Consider the following 23,366-nt stretch of genomic DNA (forward strand, 5'->3'; position numbering starts at 1 on the left):
TCGTCAAAATGCTGCGTTTGTATTGAGAAACAAGTCATTTTTTCAAACTTTATTCTCGTAATATTATAACTTTATAAGATTTCCCCTGTAAGTACCCCTTATAAGCTGTTATACAAAAATGTCCAACATTAACCGCTTGGACCCTCTTCACATTTTCAAATGTATGAATAGACCCATTTCCGCGGATTTGTTGTATGTATTACTTTACATGTTATCGTCTGAGGTCATGTGCTTTCCTGTCAACCAGCTTTTGCAATTTCCCTCTCATAAAACAAGCATGTTGCATTCGATTCTTTATTTTTTTTCCTCACAAATAACCCGTATATTTAAAAAACGGTTGCCATCTTTTAGTTTTGAGAGCGTGCACCCAACACAAGGCTATCAGGACCTCCATCTACCAAGTTCACATTACTGAACTCCCATGTTTCCCTGTGGCCGGAGGCAGCATGGCTCAGTGGTCTGTGTCTGCGCAGGAGAGGATGGGAGCCTGTTTACAGAGCTAAACAAGGACTGATATAGAAAACAAGCAGCACAGCAAGAATTAAGATCCCTTCTGTGACTGCTTATTTACCCTAATTCTCCTCCATCTGACGAGACACGACCCTGCCCTACCACTGAATTTCGATGTAATGCATGTGTGTGTGAGTGTGTGCGCGTGTATCCCTGTGAGTGGGGGTAGGTGGCTGCCTTTCCCACGGCCTCTGACAAGACACACACACAAGCATCTTTGGGGAATATCAGGCATGACATCACTGGGAATGCTGCTGTTGAGAAGTTTTTCATTCCTGGCCTCTGTGAACAAGTTTTCATATTGTCATTCATTACAAACTTATGTGGTAGAGAACGACAGAGGGGAAAAAGACTCCCTGGTCAGTTCAGTTTGCCTGAATTTGCTGTTGAATTGGATGTGTATAACATTACCAGCTGTTGTTCACAACTCAAGGTCTAGCTGCCAGTGACTGGTCTGCAAATGAAAGCAGCTTTAGCCATTGAAGCTTGCTAATCAACTCAAGCACAGTACCATCTTTAGTGAAATCCTACATTACAGTTTGAATATAACAGCCTGTTGGAAATCTAGTTGGAGTCAGCATCAAATCCAGTCAACTCTAGCCACTCGAAGCACAGGACGAGGTGAAGGTGGGGCAGGTACATGTAAAGGTGAGATACTCCAGCATTTCTTACGGGTGTGAGGCACAGGGTTACATAAACTCAGTGAAGTGGGCTCTTGAGTGAGACATCAGCCTGAAAAGATTAATCTTGCCCACTCTGATTTGAAGTAACACTGAGCACAAAGGCAGAGGCTGGAACTGAAAACCAGTTTGCTTCATCATGCTCCAGTTAAAACAAATACCCAACCCTAAACACCTCCAGTAGCTTATTTCCAGTGGCGAGGCTCCACAAGGCATTGCACTCTGGCAAGCCCAGATACCCAAGAGGTTTGGTTCCTGGCCGCAGTTTTGGGACCACAAAATCCTACAACTGTATTATGACTGCGAGCACTTCCTGTGTTCCTGAGCAACAGAAAACCAGACGCGATTGCTCTCATTTGTATGGAATAGATGATGTAGCTGCTGAAAACTTAGATACATGGCATTTTATTCTGTTGGTGCAGATATAATTCAATTTGGAGCTCCAGACAGTGAGGTATTGTCCCCTAGCTCAATTAGATGTAATAAATCGTAATAGGCGGCACAATCATTCCCAATCATTTCCACCGAGCTACAGGAAGACGGTATCCAGGCAACCTCCAGCACCCAACCAAAACACCAGCGGACGACACGCCAAACACCCAGTGTCTGACAAAACTTCCAGGACAACAAAATAATTATTCAGCCTGCATTCCTCACTAAAATGTTGAGACTGTAAGGCTTTATCTCTTGAGCAGTGACTTCATTTCTCTTTAAGGAACACATCGCACGTCGGGATATCACCACAGGCGACGTGATGGCGGTTCTTCAAAGGAGTAGCAGCGGAGCAAACATTCACACGTCTGATTGTGAAACACAGACAGTAACAGAATCGGCGAGCGGAAATCAATTCACAGTCAGCTTCATTAATTCAAGTGTTAGGGTTAGCCACAGACACAAATAGCACTGCGCACTGACCACGCGGCCCAGAGAGATCCACGGCGATAAGCATAACAGCTCTAAAGCTGTAATGACCGCCCATTCTCTTGTTCCAGGCTGCTTGCTGTGTCACACATTTCCATCTCATTACAGTAATGACCCCAGGCTGCCGACTGGACACGACCGCCACGGCAGGCCAGGCTGAAAGAATACGTGTGCATCGGATAAAAACTCTGATTTCCGAAGTGAGAGTTAGAGCGGCTTCTACCATATAGGTACCTATAACATAAATAATAACCTCTAAACGTTGACTCAACAGTGTGGAAGGATGCTGCTGCTGAGCCAGCTCAAGCTCCCACTGCTCCCACTGTGGGGCTGCGCTGGTGAGCGGGGGCTCTCGCAGACAGGCTTCGGCCCACTTGACTCTGGTTCAAAACGATATGGTTGCAAGATTGTAGCTTCGTCTCACGTAACCATATTTCTAAAGAGGTAATGGATAGCAAAAGATCTGGGCGCTTGTATCTCGTGAAGGAGGGAGGAGGGGAGAGGGAGGGCGGGGCACTCAAAAAGGTCAATCTAAAACAGCTCTCAAAACAGCTTTCAAGGAGAGCTGTTTTAGACAGGGTAAAACGAGTTGCCGTTTTAAATGATCCTTGTGGTATTTTGACCAGAATATGTTACAGACATTTCACTAAGACCCCAAGGAACCATATCAACTGTGGTAAAATGGGCGTACGATGGGTCCTTTAAGGGTTAGGCTATGGTTAAGATTAAGCTTAGGTCAAGGTTTAAGTTAAAGTTCTAATAAGAGGTAGGGTTAGTGAAGTACTAACTACGGTTAAAGGGATAGTTCACCGAAAAATGTAACTCTATCTACTGAGCACTATGACAGTATAAGGGTGGTGGAAGTGATTGAGTCCACAACACACTTCTGGAGTCTTGGGGGTGTTGCAGCAGAATCCGATACAATTGAAGTCAATGGTGAATCCTTCTTTAGAAGTAATGAAACAACATAAAAAACGTAACATGCCTCCATACTAATTGTGTCTTGTGTCACCCAAGGGTCAGACGAACCATCGTGTAGCTATATGTCCGCAGTGAACGTTTAGGGTTAACATACAGCTTGCAGACACTAGGATGAAACCAAACGAGCGGTATTGAGGGATGTTATGTTTTGTCTGTTGTTTTATAAGGCCTGAAGAAGTAGTCACCATTGACTTTAATCATATTGGATTCTACTGTAAGTGTTTTCTGGACTCAAACACTTCAACCAACCCTCCATTGGCTTAGTGGTGAGTAGATAATGAGTTAATTTTCATTTTTCGGTGAACTATCCCTTTAAGGTTTTGAGTATGTCTTCAAGGAATCGATGCAATTCAAGGTAATGTCCTCTGAAGTCATGGAGACATGACTGTGTGTGTGTGTGTGTGTGTGTGTGTTTGATAGAGGTGAGAGAAGAAATCCTCCGAACTGTAAGTGATGCCCTGATGAGAAAGGCTGACCTGTGGGGCAGCCTTCATTTGCTAAACATCTACTTCCTGGACATAAGCCCCATTCACCATGTCCGCAGATAATTGAATCAATTTCGACGCCACCCTATCCTCCGTGTTTCGCTCTCAAAGAGCAGGACAGAGCGTTCTAGTGAGACCGAACTGCAATTAGGTACATCCATAGAACTACTCACTCTGTGAGAAGGGTGATAATGATCGTGTTTATGCAAGCAGGGGTTGTGTTCTGCTGCTATTGCTGCAGGTAAGAAAGGAAACAATATGTGTTGTGTGTTTGCTCCTTCAAGGCATTCAGACAGCCCCTTTCTATGGATGGTGCATTAGGTACGGAGATGATGCATGGTGTTGATGCATCGCGCTGGATACAGGGGTATATCACACATTACCCAAAGCTGGATCACAGTCAACCAGGAGTGGTTCCCTGCTTGGACAATGTTCCGCTCCATTTCTCTGGGGCGAGCAAACGACAGCGGTAACTCTGTGTGCGAGTGTGTGTGTGTGTGTGTGTGTGGGTGTGTGTGTGTATGAGCCGCCACCAAGTTTGGAGCTGCTGACATTCATGCATTTCTGTTTGAAGTGTTTTCAAGCAGGCAGTGAGTTTCTTCATTCTTCACACACACAGTTCAGGGGGGTCTGTGCCTGGACTGTGCATACAGTGCAATGGGTGGGGGGGTGATGTGTTATTCTTTGCCCGTCTAACTCTCTTTGCCTTTTTCTTAGTTACTGTTTGTTACCAGCATCTTCAATTTTATTGTACTGTGATTTTACACAGAGTTTTTTCCTACGTTTTTTCTTGTTTGTCAGCAGGAATAAGCAAAAAACTACTCTACAGATTTCTGAAACTTAGTGATGAATAGGAAGAAAAAGAAAACCTTAATTATGGTGTGGATCCAGACATAGAGGCGGATCCAGCAATACTTTATTTCGACTTTCTTTAACTTTGCGAGATGGGGCATTTTTGGACATTATCCACTGATTTCCCGGGGGGGAAAGGAATGTCGCTACCAGAACCTTTTTAGGTGACTGAAGCCAAACACCAGCAAACGAGAGAGCCAAGGGACAACGTTACCTGCAAAAGGCTCGTGCCCTGGATGGAGCTTATCTCATCACATATTTCAAGCAAAATAAATACATTTAAAGGTACCTTAACACAAAATAGAAGAGCGGCAGTTGTTTTTGATCTTTGTTAGTGGGTTAACAAAAACTTCTACACATTTAGGAACCTATTAATAAACGTAGTGATTGTGTCTGAGACTCACAGCACTGGAGGGTTCGATGCGAGGCCTCTCCATTGCAATGGTGATGCAGTTGAGGAAGATAATGAGCAAAACGACGTGGTCAAACATCTTGTGGCTGATGAACCTTTTGCACAGGATCCGAAACCTGCCAAAAAAAACAACAAGCGCAGAGATGTAAGTGACAGTGGATAAAAAGCTTTACACACAGGTTCAGAACCAGTTCAGAACAAAAAAGTTAGATTTTAGTTCACATATTCCACACACAGACATATACTATAAAACTATTTCAGCAGGAACGGTGACAACCCAGAATGTGGGGATGTGATGGAAACACTATGGTTAATACATCCAGTGTGCATATTGATTATTGTTGGTGTGAGCCTTGAGATTCTTCAGTCAAGGTCCTCCCCCTCCATTGAAAATGGTATTTTTCTCCATTGTTATTTCTTTTTGATGTTTGAGCTCCACAGTGCGGAGTGATGTTTACCAGGAGAGTTTGAAAACTGTGGAGGATTGTATTCATATTTGTATGAAAGGAAATGTCCTCTGTGCTCACTGTGAATCTCATTTTTAGGAGGCGTCCACTATGTGCCGGCAGCCCATTGAGAAACATACTCAAGTGGGATTTAGAGACTTTAACTTGCATGTACAGTGAGAACAGAGACGTACAGAGATATCCCTTGTCAAGCTGCTAAACTTATGAAGTGAAAAGTATTTGCATTTACATTTTCCTAACAATAGAGGATTATAAGATGCAATTTTAACATTTTTTTTATTTATTCTTTATTTATAACTATTTAGACTTATTTTTCATGTATTTTTACCTGCGTGTTTTATTTGGTAAGTTCTACATTACTTTATTTTGAAAAATGATATATAAATATTGTTAATATTTGTATTATTTCATAATTTACTGCTTGTTCACTCCACTCACCAAATGCCAGCTGGGATCCGTTCGCTTTGACCCTTTCAGGATAAACTGTTTAGATAATGAATAACTTGATTATACGTACTATTGCATTCATTTGATCAAGGTTTTACTGTGGAAGCTGGTTGTGTTGGAACTAATTTTACGCTCTATATGCTGTGGGGTAGTTTAATCTACACTGAATCATATTTCATAATCTCATTCTGTATGTAAAATGTTAATCTGTAAAGTAGCTGAACTAGCAGCTAGAGCCGTCAGAAAGCTGGGCTAAAAAAGTCATTAAGTCCCACTCAGCTGTTATGGCATGGGTTTAATAATAAAGCATTGTCCACCGAGCTTGCTGCATAAAACCTGTCATAATATTACATACCGTACAGGGACATTTACTGAAACACACTGTACACACTGTAATGAAGGATCTCATTCAATTTATTTAGAGCTTGTCTCACACGCTGTAATTCTGTAATGAACCGCAGTAGAATAAAGTGTCATCAATTATGCATGACTTTCATCACCCAACGTGAAAAAGGTTGCCAGGCTTTTAGCTCACGAGGACGGGGACAAGTGGAAACACCTGTTATTTATGGCAGCGGAAGCGACTGAACTACGTTCTCAATTGTTGTTTTTAATTTGGCAACACAGACACAAGTGCTGTGTCAACACTAGCCGCGCTTTGTGCGTTACATTGCACAGACTCTATGAGCTAATTCCTCTTTGATATCTGCACGCCAGAGCTGCCAAGGATACGGGTGGTTTCCTGAAGCAGACAAATGAGTGAGGGAGGGAGGACACATGGTGAACACACACAGACACACACGCACCTCCTGTGACAGCTCCTCCTTCGTAATGTGAAGGGCCCATGTCTGGGTGGGGACTGTTAGGTTGAGTTCAAACACTCACACTAAAACCTCAGTCACCGCAAGCAAACAAAAAAAGTCAAGTGACAAGGTTTGACATTTTCCCCTTCTGATGATATTTACTGACCTTTTGGACTTGAATATCCTTTAGTTTCATACTTTAAACAAATGTCACAAACTTTCTCTGGACACTGATTCTCTCATCTGAAGTCTGAACAGTCCACCAACTTCTTTTTCTTCATATTCATATACAAAACATTTGTTGGCATCTTTGATGTCTTTGCTCTTCGCCTCGCTACCACACTTCTTGTTCTGTGCATTCCAAACAATCCAGAGACACAACCGGCATCACTTCCTGTGTGTTGGGACGACTGCCTTTTACAGAAAAGAGCCAACAGATGTGGGGAGAAGTTGATGTTTTCTTCAAATGCCGGCTGAATCACTTTCACCACTTGGAAAAGCAGCAGCACAGAAAGTTTGGACATAAAAAAACGCCACAGATCATTACGTTCACTGTTTACAGTACGTCTGAAACTTCCCCCAGCTGTCTCTTTGTTCTATTCTTATTTGTTTCTTATTATCTGCTGCTCAAATTCCAGTGGAGCTGCACAGGGTCGAATCATGCACTGTACACAAAGGAAACGGGGACAACATGCACAACCGTCAGCGACCCCTCCACATCCCGGTCCCCACAGACCACTGTTCTTACAGAGCCCGTTGTCGCAGGTGAACACATCTATCGCAGCCACTGGATCAGCTAGGCGACAAAGCCCGCCCACTCCTCGGCTCGTTAAAAACTTCCCCTGCAGTAATCAGCAGCAGCAGCGGTTACAACGGCGAGCGCAAAGACAGGTTGAGGCGGTGAACCCTCTACTGTGTGAGAGCCGCTGGACTCCGGCCTCCCACCACGCTGCTGTGTCTCGATGTGATTGTGAGCACGGGCGGGCGTCCATCGTGTCTCGAGGACAGCGGTGGGAGCCAAGCAGAGCCTGTGTCCTCAGTGTCACTCTCGGCGACGGCCAAACCACGGAGCTCGCTGTGATTGAAAGGCAGCTAAAAGCCCCGTCTGAGCCAAGCACCTTCAGTTTTCTTACTCAGAACAACAGCACGTTACAGAAAGCTTTTCCTATTAACCTTTTTCCAAATATGTAATACAGAAGCAGAGAGGAGAACCGTCAAAAAGTTTGGAAAGGGCTCAAATTGACAGAAGCACTGTGTTTAAATAATGGAAATCCACAGGGAGAGGATTAATGCTGACACTGCTGCTGGCTTGATCCCAGTGATTTTACTTTTTCTATAGGACTTATTCACCTCAATTTTGTGAGACTAGTCACTTTTTCATTGTTTGTGTGTTGGATGTTGTGTGCAGAGCTTTTCATAAACAACATGTGGTTCAGGGTGAAGTTAAAAACTTCATCCTACCTGTTTTTCTGCAAAGAGGATTTTATAGTCAAAGTTTTTCATAAAATAAAACAGAATTTCCTTCATTGCTGTCTACGTGTGTGGTTTATATTCCAATTTAAATGATTTATTTATCTGTTCTTATGTTTTCATACAATACATTTCATCTATTTTAGAGGTATGTAAAGTCATTTACAGACCAAAGTTCTTAAATTTCAAAATAAAGCTTTGTTATTTAGCTAAATTTAATGCATTGCAGCAATTTAACAAACATTTTGATGTTTGAAGACAAATTGCCAAACAGGATATGATTCTATCAATGATGCTGATAGAAATCAAGGAAAGCAGCTCCTGTAAATGTCTGGGGACTGATATGGTAAGATGAAAATCATCAAAATGATCTGGCAGGACAGATATTATTGGCCACAGGCTGCCAGCGGTCCACCACTGCAGCAGATATCCAAGGACGTGGACAAGACACCATGGTTGAATCAACATCAGCCCTCAGCTGCTTAACTGCCTGTGCCCGCCCACACAGATACTGCACCAATGAACTTGTAAGCATCGATATTATTGTGCTGATAACACATTTGACCGAATAAGCAGAGAAGCCAGATCAAAGTCAATATGTGTGTGTTTAATATGCAGCAGTTTTATAATCAAAAGCAGGTCATGTGCACACAGAAGCACTTTGGACTGTGTGTGAGCCACCATATTTCAAACATCCACAGTGGGAATGGTTACACTGCAACAACGGTGAAGGCTGATGGTAAGATCCCAATTGGTGAGTGGTGATTGGTGGGGGGCTACTTGTTTGATGTTTAATTAGCATGCAGTGCTGTGACGGTAGGATGGGGGCTGGCACTCTGCTCAGCATCCTCAGAGGCACGCGGCATGAGGAGCATCAAAGACCCAGAAGGAGGAGGAAAAGGAGGAGGACGACCGAAGGGGGGGGAAAAAGGTGGTGTTGGTGGGGGGGTAGGATTCAGCAGCACGCGGCCGAGATAGCACGCAGCACCCAGCAGGAGAAACTCCATTCCTCGCTCTGCTGCTGCTTACTCACCCCTGACATGGCAGAAATGTGCCGATAAAAGAGACTTGTGAAGTGAGAACGTGGGAGGGAACAGGAGAGGGAGGAGGACACAAATTGCCTTTACATCCAGCATCATGGGATGTCAGTCAAATGCAGTCTTTCCCTATAAATAAGATGGCTCAGTCTTTTATGTACTCTTACAAGAAAACTATGTTTTGAAAAGTCCTGGGCCAATGGTTACTAATCATTTATAAAGCACATTTAAATTCATGAAAACATGCAGGTAACACTTGGAACATATAGATAACCAACATATAGAGGTATGTCATGTGTGAGTCCAGCTTCACTGAACTTTGAATAAACAGGTGAACAGCTCTTTGAGCAGCAGCGGTGGGTGGAGCAGTACCAGGGTTCTGTAGACTGAGTCCAACAGCAGGTCTTTACTTACAGCGGCTCAAGTACTGCAGGCCCCTTTTCCAGTTTCAGAAAGTGACCTGCAACCAGCATCACCACAGGCCGAGCTAACAGCCCATTCAGAACAGGCAGGTTTAGAACGGACACTGAACTAATTTCATAACTACCAGTACCCGTAAACTTCCATTAACAATATTGTAAGAACACTAAAAAAGCGAGCGGAGGCGTGAATACTACCTGGACTCTGGAGGGAAGAGGTAGAGTGACCAGGTGTCTCTCTGTCGACACCACTCAGGCTGCTTCTTCTCCAGCCAGAGGACCAATCTGGCAAAACGACCCTGCGCAGAGTTAAAAGTGGACAGTGCGTTCATTATTCATGAGTGCACAATTTCCCCTGTTTCAGACAGTGAGCCTACAATCACACCCACAGACAGAACTCGCTGGATTGGACCGGACTCTGTTTCATTCAGGGATACAAAGTCATACATATGGTTCAAACAAGGTTCATTAAAAAAGGCACCTACAGACAAATACGAAGGGAGTTCAGCTTAATGCAAAATGCACATGTTATGATATCTCAGCTGAGATTATTAATAAATGTATTATCTGAATTAAATTTCGAAAAGATGCCCCCTTGAGACTCAGAATTTGTTATCAAACTTTTAATATACAAAATACTGTAGAGAGTTTGATTTTAAGAAATATTTCACATGATACGTATGGCCATTGGTTAAAACTAACTTTTAGACTGTTACAGCTCCTCGGTTTCTTTCTCTCTTTCCTTTAAACCAAGGTGAAAACAGGCTTCATTCACAAAGATGGACATAAACGAAACAGCACACATGCACACATACTGACCAGGTTGGGCTCCTCCTCTGCGTTGTCATCTTCTGTGTTCTCCTCCAGCGAGACATGTGTCGGGCCCAGGGCGGACAGAGAGCCCTTTCCGTTGCAGTCGTTGTGCTCGGGGGGCCGCAGGGCGCCCAGTGAGGGGGGTCTGGAGCTGTGCATGCTTGCTGAGCGGTACAGGAAGGGCACCTACACAAGGAGAAAGGGAAGGAAATATTGCCATCTTAATATATGCCGCATACATTAATGGTTGTAAATGCCAACGTGACACTGTCTCTTTGTTTCCTTATTGTCTTTGGCTTTGCGAAGACAATAACCACTTTGGGAGCGCAGCATTATCATGGAAGCGCCATAAAGCAATTTCCCTTTTAGCCATATAGCAGGGTTCTCCCCTGATGAATCACCGGGAACTGAGTGAATGCAGATTCCCTTTCCAGCCAGAGATGACAGCAGGTGGGTTTACTGATAAACACTCCTTCAGCCAGAGGGAGGATTTATTTTGTAAAGATGTGTCTGCTGCAGCCTTTGGTTGTGAGAAAGAAACCTGCATGAATATTGTTGTGTATTGGCACAAGAGAAGAGAAAACTGCCATACAGCAGTTATAGTTAAAAAAAAACAAAAACAGAGAGGTCTATATTTCTCAGCACTCAAAGTTATTTATAGTGGTTTTGCCATTCACATACTTTCATATATTATGTGCCGTATTCTCTTAAAACATTAATCAGCTGTCAGGGGTTATTTTGGCCAAGAAAACTTCGGCATGTTGAATGGGCACTGGATGTTACATTTTCTGTCATATCACTGTTAAATATGTTAATAGTCTAGAGTTATATTTGTCAGTGATGTGTTTTTTTGTGTTTGTGGCTTATGCTGCTAGCGTGGCCCTGTGACTAATAGGAGAAACCAATGCAGTAACAGAAGAAGAATGCCATAAAAGTCAATGTAAGACAATATAATTTAAAGATGCACACTAAAACCTGCAAGTTTATGCAGCTTAATCAAGCCAACATATTTGGTTACTGCTCCAAGTCAAGAGTCACTCTCTCCACAGTACTCCAGTATTCAGTGAAAGCTGATTGATAGGCGGGGACAGGGGACGGACGGACGGGGGCGGCGTCTACCTGCAGGAGAGCATCAGGTGGCAGATCCATGGAGCTCCGAGTCTCCACCGACTCCATCCTCCGATGTCGGGGACCTCTCTGCGACATGGAGTCCGTTCTGGCCAGGGAGGTGTTGTCATCCTCCATCATCCCACCTCCACCCTCGCCATCCTCCGAGCTGGAGCCGCCCTCCCCGGAGAGGAGCGAGCGGCGCTCCCCAGACTGCCGCTTCTGCCTTTTGAGCGACGGGGCGCGGCCCAGGCTGTTCCAGCTGGATCGGCGGCTTGTCCAGCCGCTGCCGGCGGTCCAAGGGGCGTGAGGCGAAGCACTGCGGGCACTGGTCTGGAGAAGGAAGTGAAAGGAGAGGGAAGAAAAAAGGTTGATCTTGTGTCTTACTACTCGTGTATGGTTATTTCATGCAAATACCCAAGCGGAACTGGATTGCCTTGGCATGACGTGAGCTCAATTGAATTAAGATTTACACTGACAGACAGACAGGAGCAGATGTAGGGAACCAGACTTATTCCCCCAAGTCTTTATTCTGCTAATCAGTTTGTCAAATAAAGAGTGGCAGCGGTAAGCAGACTGTCCGACTGGCATGCCACAGTAATCATCATCAATCACTGTGACCTCATCACATTATCATGGACACATACAATGAATCCAGAGAGACGCTCAGCGGTACAGCGGGGGGGAAGAAAGGGCTGGGGGTAATGCCTGGCACTTATCTCCTTACACATGTATTAATGTTGGCTTTGTGACATCCCATATTACACTTGAGAACTGCCACATGCTTTAGGGATATATGGATAATAATAATAAATGCACTAACCTGTGATTTGTCATAGCAGGCTGGGTCTACGGACACATTGCTGCCTCGACGGGCCTCGTACCCCAGGATGGGATCACCTCCGACTGGCAACTTGGGTATTGGCATGGGGGTGGCGGCCGTGTGAGTAATTAGAGGTGGTGTCAGGCTGGTCTTCAGGTCCACATGACCATTGACAGGCACCACTAGTAAAGAAAAGAGGGAAGAAGAAGAAGAAGAAACAACAGAGTAAAATGTAAAGAAGAGAGGATATAATGATAAGATGAACAGACTGAAGATGACGGCGTTGAGAAGGAAAACAACAGAGGTGAGAGGAACAAAATAAAAGTTGATTGGGAACAAAAGAGAGGAAATAGAAAGCGCTAAATTCATTGAAAAAATAAAAAGAGAAGAAGAGGCAGGAGAGGTGGTGCATGGGGGGGGGGGTTGCAGTACAGTGCAGCCTCAGTAACTCAGCGCAGCGTATTTAAAATGGATGCCTCATACTGTTATTGAGCAACATGAATATTTCAGGAGGGCATTAATCTTCTGGGATGTGCAGAAGAGAATATTATGTTTGGCAGCAACACAAATGAATGACATGCGGAGGGGAATGCAGCTTTAATAACTTTAATTCAGCCATCTTTAAACCTTTATCCGGGGCTTGAACATGTATATAAGGCTCTCCGAGCTATGTAAGCAGTTTTACACAGAGCATGTGAAGGCTGAGGAGGAGATGATACCGTCTGTCTGCGGGTTGCACTCCATACAGTAGTATTTCCACTGGGCTTTTCAGCCTGAACAGTAATTAGAGGGGATGGGAGCTGGCGTGTGAGGAATTATGGATGAGCTTGCTGTACTCGTTTGATGCTGCGCTAGGACACAGCCAGCCACGTGCCTGCGGAGTGAGCTCAGAGACAAGTGGGGGAAACACTGAGACCAGGAGACTCGCAACCATAGATCAAGTGGGGTGATGTTTGCACGGGTTTGACTATACATGCCTCAGGCCTGTACTGTAACTTGCTGCTGCGTAAAACCATTTTTACATGCATTTGAAAAGAAACACGCCACAGTGTGCAGGGATGTAACAGAGACAAGGGAGGGAAAATGTCAGCAGTTAACTGTGCAAATGCAGTTTTGCCAAATGCTTGTAATAAGGGGCTTTGAAAATCCCAGAGGGTTGAGGTCAGTGCTCCACGTTCCTGTTATAGCGTCAATAAAGTAGTGCAGCCCTGCAATGTGTGTAATATACAAACAGTGTGTGCACGTGTCTCACCTGCAGAAGCCGATGAATCCCTCTTGCTGTCGTTCACATCCTCCAAACGTGCGATGGAACCGATCTCTGAACCCGGCTGGGAATCTCCCTTGATGCACAAACACACACACACAGTGTTAGAGGAGAACACCTGTTGAAGGTGTCCTTTTTCTGGGTTCTGGGTAAACAGATAGCAGGTGGGCTGAAGCTGCCTCTAAACACAGATCCCTGCTCGGCTGCGTCCTCATCCGCATGTCACATCAGCCGCAGCCCAAATCTGACCTAAAGGGAACCTTTCTCTGTGGGCATGTGGGCGAAGGGCGTGGTCTCCCCGGTCAGAGTTCAAAGGTTAAAGGACACATATGAAGAGAGATAAAGAACAACTAAGTAAAGTGTTGGCATGCAAGGAGAGTGAGAATGTGGAACCACACGGAAACACAATCAGTAAAATGCACTTTTCTGACAGAACACGGCCGGTGTATTGACCCGGCTTTGTCGTTACACAGGCTCTAACTCGCCGTGACCCATAAACAGTTACAGAGGAGCTTCAGTGTGGTTTCTAGCTCTACCATTTTCACGCATGCACAAACACACGACACACCATAAAACAAACTTCACAGTGGTGAGAGGCGATGTGTAAATCATCATGTTCTCTATCATATGAAATGTCTCAATATCCCAAATTTGACATATTTCTAACCCTTCTCCCTATATGTGACAGACATTTGACCAGCTCTTAATTCCCCTCTTGCAGCCGCGCTTTTTGCTGGCTTCCACTCGCAAACCCACTGCAGTGAACCTCAGCATTCCTGCTTGTGTGTGTTGCGCTATGCCAGAGCCTGCAGACTCCATAAATATCCAGGTGGATGCCGGATGAATAGAGTGCCGACCCGGTGAAGTCAGATCTGTGTTGTAGCAGAGTGAATAGAATGTATGCCGAAAAGCCCCGGGACCTAATCAGCATGCACCACTTTCTAAACTAACAAATGACTTTCTTGCTAGTGGCACTTCACGAGTGCAAGAGGAAGACAAAGTGGGTGTGGATGGGCTGCATATTGTACTTTAGTTTACTGGAGGCATGTTGGGTATGGTTTAGGATGCCAATTTGCATTTTTGTCTCGCACTTAAAGGTACAATCTGTATGCCCCGGACTGAATCTCCCCCGACCTGTGAAGTAGGGCAAAATTTGGAATAAGGGAGCGAATGCTAATGAACTCACAATCCAATCATCTCAAGGGCTACCAGGAGAGGGCTGTGGTTGCCGTGCTCATCACGTTCCTGCAGCTACTTATTTATCACAGTGACTCATTCTATTCTAACATCTTGGCTCACAGCAGGAAACACGAGGTACCTGAGGCTACCTGATTAATCAAGAACAGATTTTTTCTAGGAATGTATTGACCGTCAGCCATGCTTTTTTCTTTAAGCTTTGGTTTTCCATTGTTACTATAATGATAAGGACAGCAACAAGTAATAGTAGCAGTGCCAACGACTATGTCTCTTCATTTTCTCCCTTACATTATGGTGTGATTCAATGTTCTGGGTCTGGACCTTTTCTCTTTATGACAAGCGCTTCCTCTGGGGCACAACATTCACTGAAATTGCATCGGTCATCACTGATTCTGTTGTGGTGAGATCATCATATGTTCAATGTTAAATGTACTGCAATGCTTGTTCAATCATGTTTTGTCATTTTATGTATCTACAAAAAGACAATGTACTTTATTTGTACTTTTAGGCTGCACAGGGATATTACATATTCCATGCTTATCCAAAAAGCCTTTTCCCATAACTGGAAAAGGAGCACCTGTAAAACAGTAAATATATTTTTCTGAGCATCATAAGCTTCCCTGTGATTCATTAGGCTCAACCAGCCCAGCTGTAGTGTGGGGAGGCAGGCAAAGTCTTCCTCCAGCAACTGCTTAGTGCAAGTCATTTTATAGGAGGATCAGTTACATCTTTCTTCATTTGTTATGGTGGACAAAGACCTAATGTAGTAAACAATGTCAGATTTGGGTCAAATCATCATCAGGGACGTTTTGTGGATGTGCAGCGTCAGTGTTGTAAACTGTAAATTATCTGTCTGTACAAATGATGTTAAGATATCACTTTTTACTGATGTCCATTTAATATGGCACATCTCTGGTGCAGTTAGAATCAAGCAAAACAGAAAAAGCTTCATGTTGCAGATAATAAGGCATCCAGAATATTGGACCTGCATATGGAGTCTAAAATCAAGCTAATCTTTTGGTGCAGTAATAAAATAATATCTGCGCAGCTCATCATCATTTTTTCCAATTCTTCTTCCTGCAGCAGTTTGTGGTATTCGGTAGAAGCAGACATTTCATTTAAGAGACCACTTTTGCTCCAGCTCCCCAATGAGCCGTTCTCTTGTATGGGTAAGGTGTTAAAGCAGATGGGTTATGGTTAACGTGATAAATACTAAAAGCAAAAAAAACCTATATTCTCCAGCCTGGTCCTATATATGCATGCAGCAGTTGTATAAATATTTGATATAGGTATAGCACGAGCTGGCCAATACAGACTGAGCAATACAAACTCTAGAGATCTCCTCAGCCATAATCCCTTCATGGGCAGCGGTGTGTGGTGCAGTTTGGAAGCGCTGAACTGTAAGGGATCTGATCAGCACCCCGTCCTTCTCTATACTCTCTGATTCTGTTCTCTCACACCTCTCTTTTCTCTCGTAATGGCGTTCTGCATCATCTTCTCAGTGTCTCTTCTTCACCTTCAAGTTTATACAACATCTGTGGCAGATATTAATTTGTTATTTGCTCGTCATAAAACGTATCCTCTAAAAGATGTATCCAGCTGGAATGAAGGAAAAAAAAGAAACCTTGCTGCGCAGCTACAACTTGAACAATACTTACACGTTTTGCTTATCTTTCTTTTTTACGGATTAATGCATCTCAGGAGGGGGCGAAATTAAATAGGACTGGTGGGAGGACCGATCGCCCAAAGAGTCTACATTCGGTTGTAATGCTAATCCAAAAGGATTATTGTTCTGACTGTGTGCTTACAGTAGGATGGGGCTGCACACTGTGTGAGGGACTTGAGTAAAGATTGCAGAGCTAAAAGTGTTCTCACCAAGCAATGGACAAGTGAGATTTTACGAGAGAAAGGAAAGGTGGAGATGATAGCTTTGGAGCAGAGGGGGGCACAGGACTCGAGGGAAATCCCTGGTCTTGAAATAACCGGTTTGTTTAGATAACTTGTTTATACTCTGTCACCCCAATTTGGGCATGGTTGTGGGGGCACGAGATGGGCAAGACTAGGCCTGCTGCTGATAGCCAGACAATAATAGACACCAGCAGTACACCGGGGAATTTCAATTACATCGCTTCAGAGAGGGTGTAAATGGGAGACGGAGGGTGGCTGTTGATAGCAGGAAGGGGGGGTTATTGTGTGTGCGTTGTTGTGTGTGTCTGTGTACATTGGCGCCTCACCAGCCAGAATTGGATGTCACAGAAAACCTCTAAACTAACAAAGTCTTTAATGACATCCACAATAATAGAGGTACCCATGGAAGTCCGGGGATGTAATTATTAAATGTGCACGGTTTCATTTATATATAGATCTGTTTGCACAAGACAATATTCAATTTAATTTAAAAACTCATTTGATTCTTCTTTTAAAAATAAATAAAATAGCTATTTTTGGAATATACATTTGAAATATATCCGTTCAAATCTTTTCAAGAGAAAATTTGAGAGTAGGTCATGAGCTACTAGCTTGGCTGATTACTAGAGTATACCCTAGTTGCTCTGTGAAACTGGGCTAATACTAAATGCTAAGGTTAGCCTGTTGACATGCCCACAACATGCTTATGTTTATCATGTGTATTATTTCTGAAATAAACCATCTATTTCAGTGTGTGAGCGTTTAGCAGATGTTTGGTTGTAAAGCTAAGTATTGGACAAATCACAAATTGAACCGAATGGTCGTGCCTGATCAAACAGAAAAGAACCAATAAAGTTATCACTATTTATTTTGTGCTGGATAAAAATGACAAAATGGCCTAAATTTCTTCTTCAGAAAGCAATTATATCCAACGTTCTTAGAGATATCTTACTTTGTTAAACAGTTTTTGAATTTTTATATAACACGACACATAGAGCAGAATAAAGTATAATAACTAGTGCAAAACTTTTTCATCTACAGACCCTGATTTCACCATGAGTCCAACAACCGCACTCATGCTCAGCCCCCCCCCCCCCCCCCCCCCCCCCCCCCTCGGTAGCCCACTGTATTTCAACCTAATAACAAACAAATCTCGGAACATTTGCATATTGTAAAAGTCCTGGATCGGCATTCAATTGGGTAAAATTGGAGGGCATGAGGACAACACTTAGAACCATCAGCTTTTCAAAGAACTAATTTCATAGAGTGCGCTGGTTTTGCCTGAAGAGCCTTAGTCATGCAGTCGATCTCCCCCGCTCTGTTTTTTAGCTCTCATCTCATAGTCCGGCTGGATTTATCCTGGCTTTGGTGAGGCCTCTCACAAAGCCCCACTCCACCACCCCCCTCCCATACACCACATCTCTATGCCCCCGCCAGATAAAACAGGGACTGGGACGGGGAGAGTTTTGGGCAGCACTGGTGCAGTGTTCTAACCCCGGGGCTGGAAAATAATTAAAAACGATAGGGCTGGTGGAAGATGAGCATTGAGACCGAGGTTTTACGTGGAGTCTGTTTTTTTAAACAAGGACGAGAAAAGAAAGAGAGAAAACACCCAGACATACACACCCAGACACACACCCAGACACACACACAGCAAAGTGAAGTGTTGAAGCCCTCCGTCGTCTCTCCTAAACCCCCCCGCAAACAGTCATTCCACGCCGTGGTTAGTTTTAGCAGCGAGGGCAGCATGCAGGAAGCAGGTTAGGGGACTGTGAGATGATGTGGTACATTCTCTGGCAGCCATGTTGGAGGCAACGCATCACTGCGCTGTTCATTTAGAAGGGACTTCCGAGTGATAAAAGTCCCAGTACCGAATCTCTACACAATCTTGTTTTACGATGATTTCCATCAGTGCCCGTTTAAAAGGACCAGTTCACAAAAAACAAAAGATGAAAATTCACAGTTATATTTAAATCGGTTTCTTTTCCAGTATCTAGGAGATGGTTAAAACTACCTAAGTTTTAACTTGGGTAAGGGTTTTTAACATTAGGTTGTTATGACCTGATGTTTAAACTTGACCTGAAATCGAACTTGGTGCTCAGTTGTTAAATACTACAGAACCCATGAGACTAAGGAGCTATGACCTAATTTGAATTTGAATTAAAAATGGAACATATTTAAATGATGAGTTTACTATCAGCTTTGTACAAGGGCTAAACTAATGGCCGTGCAACCTTAGGTACCACCATCAATGGTTCATGCATGCAACACAATTTTTATGCCTGGTAATTAAATGTTTGTTATTAAAAAGCACCTTGAGAGCTGTAGATGACTTCTCTGCTTCCTTTTCAATTTGCAAAGCCTGGCACCTTCTTACTTTGAAAGAGCCAGGTATGTTCTAACACAGCCTTCCATCTCTCGTACAGATGAAACCCCCAGGAGGGTTTAATGTCTTAATTGGTTGATCTCAAACTCTCTGTGGATAAGACTTGCATTTTATCTGCAAATTTGTGCACATTGGGTGGATTGGCCCTTTAAGTATCATTATTCTATTGGGTAAAAGATTTTAAAGGTCAGTTAGACATATGATGCCAAAAAGCAGCTGTGTCCATTTATTAGAAGTACCTCTGTAATAAACCTCCAAGTTGTAGATATGTGAGATTTGTGACATCACCAAAAATCCTCGACAGGAAGAGTGAGGCGAAGGGGTGGGGAGGAAGGGCAGAGGGGTTAGTAGATTCAGTGGAGGGAGGGAAAGGCAGGGCTGCCGTGCTGTACATACCCCCGAGTCTACAGGCAGCGGAATGAGGCTCGGCCGGACATGCAAGTCGTCCAGCTTGGGCGGTTCCTGCAGCGGAAGTGAACGGTGCAGCCGGACAGGAAGAGGGAGGTGCAGACAGGGGGGGAAAGAGCCACAGAGGTGAGAGGTGGACCCACATTGAGGAGACAGGAGACTGTTAAAACTGGGTTCGGCCTGTGGAAACAGTTGGACTCCACCATGCAGCAGAACATGTCAAAGCAACTGTCCGGGAGTGAAGACAAAGTCAGGACAGCAGAGAGTGGAAGAGAAGCACGACCACGGTTTTACCCTTCACTTGGTCCGCTGACACGTTTGTAGGGATAACACTCAGAAAGGACAATGATCGCGACATTTACATTAAATGATCATTCAGGACATGTTGTACTCAGCAGGGAAGCACTTTCTCTCTGCTCTGACATGTGAAGTGTGTGTGAGTGTCTTGGGTGTGGTATGTGTGTTTATTGACACAGGGAAAGGTCTGATAAGAGGGAAATAATGACAACATTTTGGGACTTTTTTCCTCCATTAGTTTGGTCTTGTTGCACCCTCTGCAGCGGATATTGGATTCTGTCACACACACACACACTGTTGCAAGCAGACAGAGAGGGAGGGAGAAGGAAAGAGAGAGAGAGAGAGAGAGAGAGAGAGAGAGAGAGAGGGACAAGAAGTAGAGGATGAAGTGGATGGACATTAAAAGTAAAGCAATGTGTGTGTGTGTGTGTGTGTGAGTGGGTGTGTGTGTGTGTGTGTGTGTGTGCGTGTGTGTGTTGGCTCCACAGCCATACATCCCTCCTCACTTGGCCCTCCTCATTCAAGCACTGCCGTTACCTAGCAACCCTGACGCAGAGAAAGTTTGGCCAACTAAAAATAAACGTAATGTTTGCAGAAGAGGACGTAACGTTGAGAAGGGAGAGGGAGAATTAGGCTCACAGCTCTGTGATTACAGGAGAACAGAGGTGGAGAACAGAGGACGGCTGGCTGGTGAACCTCAGGGGTTTAGATTGTGTGTGTGATTTAGATTGTGTACGTATGTGTCTCTGAAGGTTTGTTAGTATCTCTTCTTTCAGAGCTCCCAACAAAGACGCAAACAAACATTCAAAAAGGAAAAGTAGGAAAACCACACAACAGCTGTAGTGCCGGCGCAGCATTAGCTGTCAATCATTAGCAATGTGCGCAGCATGTGGGAGGAGCTCCTGTGAAATGAAACTTGAAATCACACAAAAAAGTTTTAACAATAAATATCAATTGTTGGCTTAACAGTAGTACTTAAAGTTGAAGTTGAAGTTAGTATAACTTGCTTACTTTACTTTGAACACATTTTATTTGTTTCAGGACACATTTTAATACCAAGTGTGAACATCCCACTTGTGACTGGATCTCTCAGGACATGTGTTAATAAGAGGTCTGAACATGTCATTTGATTGGAGCAGAGGTTGCATGAAATTGGTTTTTAGACTTTTGTTCTTACTGGAAATCCGAAGCCGTAAGACAGCTGGATGAGGGTGAACCAAAAACCCTGCATGGGATTCCATTCACCACAGTCATGCACTTGATATTTGCACAGCAGATAAGCACAACAGCAGCAGAGGCCCATTCTAATTAATCCATATTTGATGAGGCTGTCAGCCGCTGTCTGCCACCCCTCTATCTATCCTCGCTCCTTACAGGCGGAGAGCCAAAGAGCATCGGAGATCAAAGAACTGGCGTTGTCACTTCTCAAAGACGGAGAGGGGGGAGACACAAAGACAGCCAGAGACACACTGAACATGCCTGTGATTAATTCTCTCCATGTCATCTCACCAACTATTCCCTTCTCTCCCTCGCTCCATCCATCTCGAATGAAGCCCTGTACACTACAAATGGGGTGGTTGAGACGTGAAGAGAGGTTGCTGAATGAGTTTCAACTCCTTTACTCCCTAAAGGCCTGAAAAGTGTATTCCCAGTTGCCTGTCTCAAAACAACAATGACCATTAATCCACCTTTTTCGCTTCTCTCTCTCGCTCGCTCTTCGTTTTGCTGTCTTTAGTTTTTTTCTTTTGGAGAGGAATCAGTGCTGCAGTGAATAATATATCCCTTTTTTTTTATGACATAAGACGAGTTGTGCGAAGGAGGGGAGAGATGAAACGGAGGATGTGGGTGATGCGGGCCAATGCGCGGTCTAGTCGAGCAGACATAGTTTTCGTATGATGTGCTTTATGGCGCGACTTGTACTGGCAAATAAGCAGTAACAATAATGAGGATGACTGCAGAGATAGTGGGAGAGAGTGGGAGGAGAAGAGGCTGACAGCGAGATGAAGGAGAAGAGGAGAGGAAAGAGAAACACTGCAACTAGTGCGTGTGATCCCATGTCCCCACCTAACCCAAAGCAAAGAGTGCAAGGAAACACATTGGTTCATTTGTATCATGTACAGACATGTTAATGAGCATGTTCTGTATCTGTGAGTGGCAACATGCATCTGAGAGTGTTGTTTTTGCCTGCACTCAAAAATAAGTACCTTAGCAAGAGTAGCTTCTGCAGTAAAAACCATTATTCGTGTTAAAGACTTGGAAGCAAGCCAGGTCACTGTGCAAGGATGGCACAAGGTAGCTCCAAACAAAAGACGATAAACAGTGACAAACTGTTTCCTGGTCCCGAACTGATCAGTAACCGAAAAGACAATCTGGGGGGACAGGGGACCGTGTTTAACATGTTTGATAGATCATTCGCTACCATTAGACAACAGCTAACGTTTGCATTCAACCACTTTCTTGCTAAAATCACTCTTTAATATTGTTATGTGATACAATCCTGTGCTGATGTGAACTTTAATAACAATCCACAGACATACTGTATGTTCCAGTGAGTATGAGGTGACTGGTTTAACCAGAAAATTGCTGAGGTCAGCTGAGAAGACAACGGATAGCGTTACACTGCTAGCTTCATTACAACGAGTGTATCTCACTTACAATCTTAGATATGTGTAACAAATTCGCTTTAATGTTTCAATACAAATTCAGCTCTCATGGCCAGGAAGGGTTGAATGCATGGCACTTCTAGCTGTTCCTAATAATAGCTAATGAGTTTTCAAATATGTTGTTCAACCTTAAAACATGGTCTCATGTCCCTTCAAATTTGAATTATCCTATATCCGATATCCGATATCAGAATATCTATGTTCATATGACTTATGAACCTGGATCAGAGCAGTGCAAACTTATACTGATGTCAAAGGTAAATCCTGATGTTTTTTTTTAAGCTGCATTATGCATCGGTTTATTGCATGTGTGACCAGCAAGACTTTACCTCCGTCTGGAAACCCTCGACCAGGATGGCCACCAGTAAGTTGAAGAGGACGTAGTTCCCGAAGGTCATGAGTGCGATGAAGTAGAGGGCAGCCACTGGAGACGTGGAGGCCATGCCGTTATACAACACCTTGTTCCAGTCCTCCTGCGTGAGGATCTGGAAGAGAGGCAAGTAGAAAAATGCATGAATGAGAAAAAGGTGCATGGTATTATAGCAGTCTTAGTTTGGTAACTGAGCAATTTACAGTAATTCTGGTGGTAAAATACACCGGACAATGGCTTATTGGATATAATCCGCCAAATCCTTAAGGTCCCGAACATTGACTCATCGATTTTAGTGGAGGGGATGCGGACCAAATCAAAAAGTGCACGTTAAATAAATTACGAAGACGGTTTTAGTCATTTAAGATAGTTCTTAGCACTTGCTCGGGCACTGACTTGATGTGATAATCACAGGCTTTAATATTACAATAAAAGCTGACACTGCTTTGAGTTTGGCCACGTGTATATATCAGAAGATCTGGATGCCGTCGCCCCACACCACAATCACAACATGACAAAAGTACAAGAAAGAGACCCCAATATTGAGTACCTTTTGGCTTCATTATTGTATAGCAGGAGGAAGTCAACACAAGTTTCCCATCGATACAATCAAACATTATTGTATCGTAGTAAGTTTAGGCCACTT

General features: G+C 43.8%; 1 protein-coding gene across 1 annotated transcript in view; it reads right to left on the bottom strand.

Annotated features, from left to right (window-relative positions):
• The window catches only part of cacna1g (calcium channel, voltage-dependent, T type, alpha 1G subunit), a 115,912-nt gene that overhangs the window by 54,356 nt on the left and 38,190 nt on the right, over positions 1-23,366 (bottom strand). Inside the window, exons 10-16 of the mRNA XM_062378738.1 lie at positions 22,680-22,835; positions 13,480-13,567; positions 12,228-12,409; positions 11,417-11,737; positions 10,304-10,483; positions 9,683-9,783; positions 4,834-4,957 (exon numbers count right to left, since the gene is read on the bottom strand). Coding sequence (XP_062234722.1) covers positions 4,834-4,957; positions 9,683-9,783; positions 10,304-10,483; positions 11,417-11,737; positions 12,228-12,409; positions 13,480-13,567; positions 22,680-22,835 — 1,152 coding nt within the window. The remainder of the gene's footprint in view (positions 1-4,833; positions 4,958-9,682; positions 9,784-10,303; positions 10,484-11,416; positions 11,738-12,227; positions 12,410-13,479; positions 13,568-22,679; positions 22,836-23,366) is intronic.

Source organism: Platichthys flesus, chromosome 20 (genome assembly GCF_949316205.1).
Source record: "Platichthys flesus chromosome 20, fPlaFle2.1, whole genome shotgun sequence".
In the NCBI taxonomy this organism is placed as follows: Eukaryota; Metazoa; Chordata; class Actinopteri; order Pleuronectiformes; family Pleuronectidae; genus Platichthys; species Platichthys flesus.